This window comes from Aegilops tauschii, chromosome 7, assembly GCF_002575655.3.
Source record: "Aegilops tauschii subsp. strangulata cultivar AL8/78 chromosome 7, Aet v6.0, whole genome shotgun sequence".
In the NCBI taxonomy this organism is placed as follows: Eukaryota; Viridiplantae; Streptophyta; class Magnoliopsida; order Poales; family Poaceae; genus Aegilops; species Aegilops tauschii.
This window is the reverse complement of record NC_053041.3, coordinates 22,905,506-22,913,925: the sequence shown is the minus strand read 5'-3', so window position 1 is coordinate 22,913,925 and position 8,420 is coordinate 22,905,506. Positions and strand designations below refer to the sequence as shown.

The 8,420-nt window shown below is 44.1% G+C and overlaps 3 protein-coding genes across 4 annotated transcripts; all 3 read right to left on the bottom strand.

Moving 5' to 3' along the window:
- Positions 1 to 282: 282 nt before the first annotated feature.
- On the bottom strand, positions 283 to 2,766 carry LOC109740282 (uncharacterized). The gene is made up of 2 exons (XM_040397797.2): positions 2,595 to 2,766; positions 283 to 2,252 (listed from the first exon to the last, which is right to left on the bottom strand). The coding sequence occupies exons 1-2, from the start codon at positions 2,764 to 2,766 to the stop codon at positions 283 to 285; spliced, it is 2,142 nt and encodes a 713-aa protein (XP_040253731.2).
- Positions 2,767 to 3,198: 432 nt separating this feature from the next.
- LOC109769900 (uncharacterized) lies at positions 3,199 to 4,622 on the bottom strand. Its single transcript, XM_040395491.2, has 2 exons — positions 3,719 to 4,622; positions 3,199 to 3,632 (listed from the first exon to the last, which is right to left on the bottom strand). The coding sequence occupies exons 1-2, from the start codon at positions 4,620 to 4,622 to the stop codon at positions 3,199 to 3,201; spliced, it is 1,338 nt and encodes a 445-aa protein (XP_040251425.1).
- Positions 4,623 to 5,092: 470 nt separating this feature from the next.
- On the bottom strand, positions 5,093 to 8,420 carry LOC123495155 (uncharacterized). 2 transcript variants are annotated; one of them, XM_073503256.1, is made up of 8 exons: positions 7,289 to 8,420; positions 7,025 to 7,197; positions 6,691 to 6,843; positions 6,473 to 6,571; positions 6,290 to 6,394; positions 6,053 to 6,178; positions 5,853 to 5,957; positions 5,093 to 5,774 (listed from the first exon to the last, which is right to left on the bottom strand). In XM_073503256.1, the coding sequence occupies exons 2-8, from the start codon at positions 7,068 to 7,070 to the stop codon at positions 5,614 to 5,616; spliced, it is 795 nt and encodes a 264-aa protein (XP_073359357.1). In that variant the 5' UTR covers positions 7,071 to 7,197; positions 7,289 to 8,420; the 3' UTR covers positions 5,093 to 5,613. The 2 variants fall into 2 exon arrangements, with proteins under 2 accessions (XP_073359357.1, XP_073359356.1); XM_073503255.1 differs by having other exon boundaries at positions 6,053 to 6,394.

Genomic DNA, 8,420 nt, shown 5'->3' with positions numbered 1-8,420 from the left:
TATATCTGAATCACATATTACACATGAAATACTACGGTGGGTGACATGTACACTGCCAGAAACATTGCGATAGTAGAAAAGATATAACAGCGATGATGGTGCCAACATGACGGCTGATTATTGAAATGCAGTTAGTAGCTCAACTAAATGGAGTATACCTCCAACTATCAAAATACCAAATAAAAAAGATATATGTAAAAAAACGAATTACAATAAATCTTGACCATCACAAGAGTAAATGTTGTGTCATTACATAACCTGCCGGTCTATTAAGACCGGACTTCAGCCTGTAAGGACATCCTTGTAGACGATGTTCTTCATCGATGTTAGTAATGACACGGTCGGTCTTTTTCGCTTCTTTGGATTGTCCTTTTGCTTGTTGGACTTCTCCTTCGGCTTCTCCTTCTGAATGAGTATCTTTATGTTTCTCTTTGCGGTGGCTCGAGACAAAGCAACATAGAGTTGACCATGAGAGAACACGGGATTGGGTAGGTAGACACCAACAATCGGGATTGTCTGCCCTTGAGCCTTGTTAATGGTCATAGCAAAGCTAAGCCTTATAGGAAATTGCTTCCTCTTAAACTTGAACGGAAACATGTCGTTTTCAGATGGGCAGAGAGGTATTTGAGGAAGGAAGACCCTCCTGCCAGCGTGTTGTCCAATCACGATTTCTGCATCAATGGTGTTCCTCTCAAAACCTCTAACAACAAGCCTAGTGCCGTTACACAATCCATTTGCTGGATCAATGTTCCTTAGATGTATGACAGGGCAGTTCAGCTTTAGCTTGAGTGCATGTGGAGGAAGACCGTTAGGAGTCAATCCATTCAGAAACTCCTGAGCGTAGTAGCCATATGGGTCGTCCTCCGCACTGTCAAAGCTATGGTATATTACTTCATCTCCCTGAAAACGCTCTATCATGCGGATGTTTATCTTGTCGACATTGTCGTTTGTCGTGGAAAGGATTGCTCGAGATGTCATGTAATTTGAATCAGACATGTTGTCATCTAGACTCGGAAACACGTGCTGAATAAGCTTCTCCAGGTCGTCAACCTCGCCTGTAGACGGCAGACAAATGTCTTCAGGGAGTAGTATGTTGCCTTGATCGTCGACTTCCTCAGTGCCATTGCCGACCCTTAGCAAGTAATTTGCAAACCACGTGTCATTATGAGCCCTCATGTTGGTGATGAGCCGAAGCTGCCGCATACCCTTCCATAGATGAGAACTTCGTAGGGTTGCATCAATTATCTGGCCCCGCGACCCCCTTCTGACGACCGGAAGCACCTGCCTAAAGTCCCCGCCAAAAACAACAGTCTTTCCTCCAAAGGGTCGGTCGCGTATTCCCATGATGTCGCGCATGCTATTGTCCAATGCCTCGACCGCTTGTCGTTTCATCATGCTGGCCTCGTCCCATATTATCAATGAGGCCATCCTAAGCAGCTTGGCGGTCCCACTCTGCTTCGTGAAGCTGCACGAGGCTCCATCATCGCAACTCAATGGGATCTTGAACCTCGAGTGGGCAGTCCTGCCGCCAGGCATGATAGAAGCGGCGACGCCCGACGTCGCGGTAGCGATACCAATATTGCCATCGCTCCTCACCTTGGCAAGCATCGCCCTGTATAGAAAGGTCTTCCCTGTACCTCCAGGGCCATCAACAAAGAATACACCCCCATCACCGCGTTCAACAGCTGCTAGTATCTCGTCGTATGCGGCCCTCTGCTCGAAGTTCAGGGAAGATGCCAATTTAGTATCATCCACGTCAAACTCAACAGTTGATTCCACGATGACCTCTCTTGCCTCACCCTCGGTTGGGTCAAACGCATCATCTATGCTTGGAAGAGCGAAATCAACAATGTCTTTACCCATGGACTGCAACATACCCCTAATGTCAAGCAACACCATCTGCTCGACCTCGATAGGGGACGTGCGTGATCGACGATAGTCATCTGACATAGGATCGAGGTGCCTATCCCATAAACCACGCACGTCGCCTGGCTCGCAGTGCACCAAGATGGTTGCGAAGAGCCTCCTAAGAGAACATGGCATCGCCCACTGCTCAGCCTCAGTAAGACAGTTGTCGAGCATGTTGTCTGCCTCGATGAGTCCCAACCTTTCAGCAGCTTCTGTAAAGCTCCCACATAGAACGCCGTCCACGGTGAGCAAGTCGTCGAAGGATGTTTTGCCCGTAACATGGTTTAGCAACACACGCAGGTAGTATCGGTCACCCTCGGCAGGATTGGCAGACACGATGCGACCTATTTGAAAACGCTCGACCCGCGGCTTTCAAAACTTCTTTTTCTTCTGCCACGTGAAGCTTCCAGGAAAATCCTTGTACAATATATGCCTAGCCCGAGGGTGTTCCTGGTTAGCCTTGAAATACTCCGTTAACATGGATTTTGAATTATTTTCAGAGGCGACAACATTCTTCAAGTCAGCCTGCGCATTGAATGCGACCCTGTGCATATTCGGGAGATGAAGAGGCAACTGCAAGACAGGTGGGTAATTGGCGCAAAGTGGAAAGCCAAATATCCTCCACATAGCCTCCGGAGGGGTGATCCACCTTGCATCAACGTATCTCTTGATCTCATCAATGTTACCATCAGCGTCGGGATGGTCGATGCTGAAAGAAGCCTTATCATGGCCCTTGTAAATGTACTTGTAAAGATATTTGACGGCCTTTATGCTGGAGCAGACCTCAACGTTGATGTGGCAATTGAACATCCGCAGCAGGTATGGGTTATAAGGCACAACCCATCTGTTGTCCAACATCTTCCCTCGAACCTTAGCACACCTTCCATCGTCTCTACGCCGATAAATTGGGTACGAGTCCTTCCCCTGTGATGTGTTTTCATTGAACGGCCGTGGGTATCTGCACTTGCATCTGTTTTCTTGCATGCAAACATTCTTCGGGTTGAGAGCACCGCATGGTCCGTGCATCATATGTTTTACCACCATAGCATACAATTCCGGATACTTATGCTTGTCTGGGAGCTCTGCGGAAATGAGTCGGTCATACTGCTCTGGGACGATAAGCTTATATTTAGAGTCCATGATCAACAAAAAATGTGCGTGGGGGAGGCCTCTTTTTTGGAACTCGACTACGTATACATATGCGACAACAACACCCAGGATATGCTTCTTGAACAACATGTCCTTCATAGCCTCTAGCTTGCCGTAGAACACGCGAGCCACAATATCAAGTCAGTCTTGCGCCGTCTGACCAGGCAGCAACTCATTCGTTATCTCTTCCCATTTAGGATTGCAAGTCATGGTCAAGAAGATGTCAGGCTTCCCGTATGTATGGACAATTGCCATGGCATCCATATGCCTCTTCTTCATGTCACGGTCGCCACCAGGGTATGTTCCAGGGAGCACTATTCTTACCCCAACAGCGCTTGCTCGCGTCTCCCCCGATGTGATTGCATCAACAACTCCTTTATACAAGTCGGCACGAATCTGCGTCTGGTTTTTCCTGTACCACCTCAACCGACAACTTTCAATCTTGACGTACATGTCGACCGCCCATTGCTGCAAGAGGCGTGCTCCACAGAGTATGGGATTGAAGATTCCAGGCCGTGTCTGCAGCATGTAACAGTAGTAGTCTCTGACAGAGACGCACAACCTGCTGTTGCCCTCTGCACATGATTGAGTACCATCAAAATGAGGATATATTCGAGAAATAAGATATTATTTGTAGCAAAATGGGACGCAGACGGCATACCTGCATCCTCATCATCATCATGGACCAGTTGAGAATGTAGTACAACCTCCTCCATTACATTACGTTTAAGTAGCTTTGGATGCCAACCTAGCTCCCCCCTTGGATAGAATAGGGGATAAGACAACGGGTTATATGCTCCGGAGGTCACACGTATACTATGCCTTTCGTTGTTGTTACCACAAAGTGTTATCCTCCGGTCAAACCTTTTTGCTAGGTCGTTGCCCTCAACCCAAATTGCAGCGACATCAGATGACAACGGTCTATTATATCTTCTTTGGTCAAGCCTCTTATCGGTGTTTAGGTCTATCCTATAATCATCGAGGTTGTCCTTGTGTGCACCCAAACTCCTAAATTGCTGGGAGTACGGGTTTTCTTTGAGTATGTCTACTAACTTCTTCACGACATCCTGGTCTAATTGCTTGGTGGCCACCTTACGATGAGTTATGGTTGGGTCGTCATCATAGAAGTACAACTGCAGATGTTCTGGACGGGAGCTAGGCCCGAACGAATGCACATTGTGGTAGATGGAGCCGTGCGCACGGAATGTGTACACCCCAGACTTCATGTTTGTGTAGTTCTCATCAAGGCTGACGCCAAGGGTTGTGAAGGCGAAATGCCCGTTGAAGAACCGTATGTTCTCCCGAAAATGTCTAGAATCTGCATCCATGCTTGACCATAGCCTCATCAGCTCTGGGATTGGCTCCGGTTGTTGAAGTTCGATCTGGCCATTGCGACAGCAGAACCCGTCGGTCTCAGAGACAAACTTTTTGGCCTTGCAGTGTTTGCAGTTTGCGTTGAGCTTCAGGATGTGAGTGGTGTCGGGGATGTTTGTGTAAACAAATTCTAATGGATCAACCTCGCTAGGTATAGCAGACGACATGCTCCCTTCCTCGTCATCATCCATGTTGTCATGATCGGACCCTACGAGCATTTGTTGAAACATAACGTTCAAAAAAATTACAAAAAAAAAAATTTAACTACAATGTAGATGCACGCCGTCCTACTTCATATCTGACCATACCTTCGTTGCGAAACATGTAGTACTCCTCATCCATCAATTCGGCTGCTGTCGGCTCATCGCCCACGATGCCGCTTTGTAAAAATTCGATGTCCTTTGGACATTCGTCGTTGCGAATGTCACAGTAGATAACATCATGTTAGAAGATGGTTGCTGATAATGAGCAGAAGAAAGTGACATTAGCAATTTCATACCTTCGATACCAACAATGTAATTCGTCTTGTTCGTCGGAGGGTCGCCATCAGATGAATCATCTTCGGCGACCCGAGAGACGGATGATGCGCGGCAGATTAAAGTGGGACATTCAGAGGTTGAGTTTGCTAGGTCTGGACGTGGGAGCGCGATGGGGTGTTTTTTCTTCTGGCATAATTGGCCTTCCTCTGAGCACTTGACTCCCCCTTCTCAATCACTGACATGCTTTTGCGACGTTGCATTCGCTTCTCTCGTACTTTTTCATTCACTGTTTCTCTGACATCAACAGATACCTTGTCCTTATTCCGCTGATAATCTGCACGCCTCTGTGCGTTTATTTGCTCCCTTTGCGCGTTTGTTAAATTTCTTTTCCGCTCATTATCACGTTGCCTCCTAGCTAGATCATTGTCATGAGTGATAACAGACGCGTCTAATGTTGAATGGGGAAATGTTGCTGCGTCACCCTCGAATTCTATATAGCTGGAGCTATTATGGTTGGCTGGTTTCGTAATGATTTTAAAACATAGTTAGAACCAATATTATTTAAGACGTCTATAGGAAAAAAAACCATGATGGTGCATTAATATGCAGCATTAAACTGTACGCATCGAGCATGATGGTGGCTATAAGAATATTTAGCTATGAGCAGCAAAACAAGATATGTAAGTCATGGTGAAAATATAGATCATGTTTTACCTGATAACGAAAGTGGACGTATGTTTTCATCATGGATAAGCTTATCCTTTTTCCTCCTATAAGCAACTCTCCGCAGGGCGTTTCTACGATCTCTCTTGAGTTCTTCGTCGGTTTTTTGCTTTGTTTCTTGGGTGTTATTCAAGACCACATCTGATGTCGATCAGGACATTAGACAATAAAACATAACAATGACAGCAATTGATGATGGAGTACGCACAAATCGATTACCTTGTACCTCCATGTCATTAATGAGACCAGATGTGACAGTAGTTGTAGCATGAAATGTCGTCGCATCAACCGAGAATGATGTATAGTTGGAGCTAGTTGGGTTGGCTGGTTAAACAAATTGATGAAAACATGTGGAAAACTTAATCATTAAGACATGAAGTCGGGTACTGAATATAATGGTCAAAACCTTTAGAGGTTACCAGATAAAATAAGGGCCTGTGCATGTTCATCTTGGAGTTTCCGATCTTTTCTCTGCCGATATGCAGCTCTCCTCAAAGCTTTTTTACGGTCTCGTTTGCGTTCTTCTTCTGTTACTTGCGTATTTTCTGTGCTATCATTCAAGTTATCTACTGATGTCTTCCTTGGGTTTCTCTCAAAAGCGAAAGGTAAAAACAACATGACAGCAAACGAGTATGGAAAAAGCACAATCATTTTACCTTTTATATTTTTATCTGCAATTACATCAGACGCTCCCGTAGCTTTAGGAGGATATGTTGATTCATTATGCGAGATTGATGTATCAACCGAGCTAGCTGGGTCATCTGATATAACATGCTTGGTTAGTATTTATTAAAATGGCTGAACCATGAATGCTAGGATGTAACATAAAATAATCTTACTTGAATTACAAAGGGGACGAAGATCAACTTTCCTGTGCTTATCATCTCGCGTGGGTTTGATTAGCTGCCCCAACATATGATCTGCCCCAACATTAGTTCCTATAGTTATCCACCACGGGCGTTCAGAAAGCAAAGAGAAGTTAAACATAATCACAAATAGTATGATTGTCAAATACGCACACATAATTAACGACATTGTAAATCTACCAAATAAGTACCAGGGATCACATATGAAGGTTGTTGAACATTTGTGATATCACATAGAGTACGACGGTGAACAATCGGCCCATCGTCTAGATGGTTTATAAAACCATCTGACTTCTTAGTGCGATAAGATGCCCGCCTCCACGCGTTGATAAGATCCCTATGGTCTACCATTTTTACAATAGGTATGAGAGTTAGAGAACAAAAAAAGTATCGATGTTGATACAACATCTATGTACCAACACGGGGAACATCTATGAAGTCAGGTTACTATAACGATTAATTTGCATACTATGGGTATTCAGAAAAAACCAAGAGTAGTCAGCAAAATCACGCTTAAATACTTACCAGTCTTTGAAAGGGATGGCTGATTATACTCTTGTAACCTGACCATATCCTCCTCTTTTTTCTTCCGATAAGATTCACGCCTCTGTGCGTTGAACTGCTCCCTTGTTTCGTCAACGTTTTTTTTTCTTCATTAAATACAGCTACTGTTGCATGCTGCTCGGAAGTTTTGTCATCTGCATTACGTTAAGCGTAAAAACCACAAAGCCCATTAAGCTCATCTGGGAGATGTCGATTTGGAAGCTGTATAAGCATGCCTATGAATACCTTGAGTATCATCTCGTAGCTTAGTCGTACCATCCTTATTATTCTCAGAATACGACGGAATCCCGTCGTTTGAAGGTTCCCGCCCTACATCTTAGCAATCAACAAAATATACGGTATGCACGAAACATTAGCAGCAATCTTGACACAGTCTTATACCTGCATGTAAGGGTATGAAGTTTGCATTGTGGTCTCCAACATTTATCCCGCCCGTAAGGACTGCAACACATCATGCATTCTGCCACTTTCAGAAATGGACGTGAAGCAACATTTATAACCAATCTCCGGACAGTATTATACTTGATTCCGTCGAGTAGACGTTATCAACAATTTCAGCTACGGGTATGATGCTCGCATTGTGTTCTGCATCACTTCTCCCGCTTGTAAGACCTGGAAGACATTATGCATACTGTTATATATTCAGGTCTCGCAACTAAACGAAAACATGGTAGGTTGCATCATACCTGTAGTTACGTCATCTTTAGGTTGATGTTCGCCAACCGTGCTTTTTGAATTCCCCATATGCAACTATTGAATGGCAAAAATCATGAAGACAGAATTGGTAGTTATTTGATGACATTCTGGAAGGGTTATTGTTCTACATATATACTGCAACCTGTTGCTAGCATATACTGCAATTGTATTTTATTCTACATAAATACTGCAATGGCACTTTCATCTACATCTTCTACATCTCTGTACTTTCTTAGAATGCAAGTGTTTTTGTTCTATCTTCAGTTCAGCACAAGTGGAAACATACTCTAGGGTCCTGTATGGTTTGTGTTTTCTTTTTTGCCATATTTATACAAGTGCAGGATGCAGGATACCCCTTGGTATTTTTTTTTTGCCAATTGCCATCTGTAAACATGTGTACTTGAGTCTAGTTTTAACATGGAAAAAAACCTAAACTGTGTAGAACAGAAATCAATCTCGCAGGCGGATCCATCCCTGTGAAAGCACTCGCCAACCGTGCTTTTTGAATTCCCCATATGCAACTATTGAATGGCAAAAATCATGAAGACAGAATTGGTAGTTATTTGATGACATTCTGGAAGGGTTATTGTTCTACATATATACTGCAACCTGTTGCTAGCATATACTGCAATTGTATTTTATTCTACATAAATACTGCAAT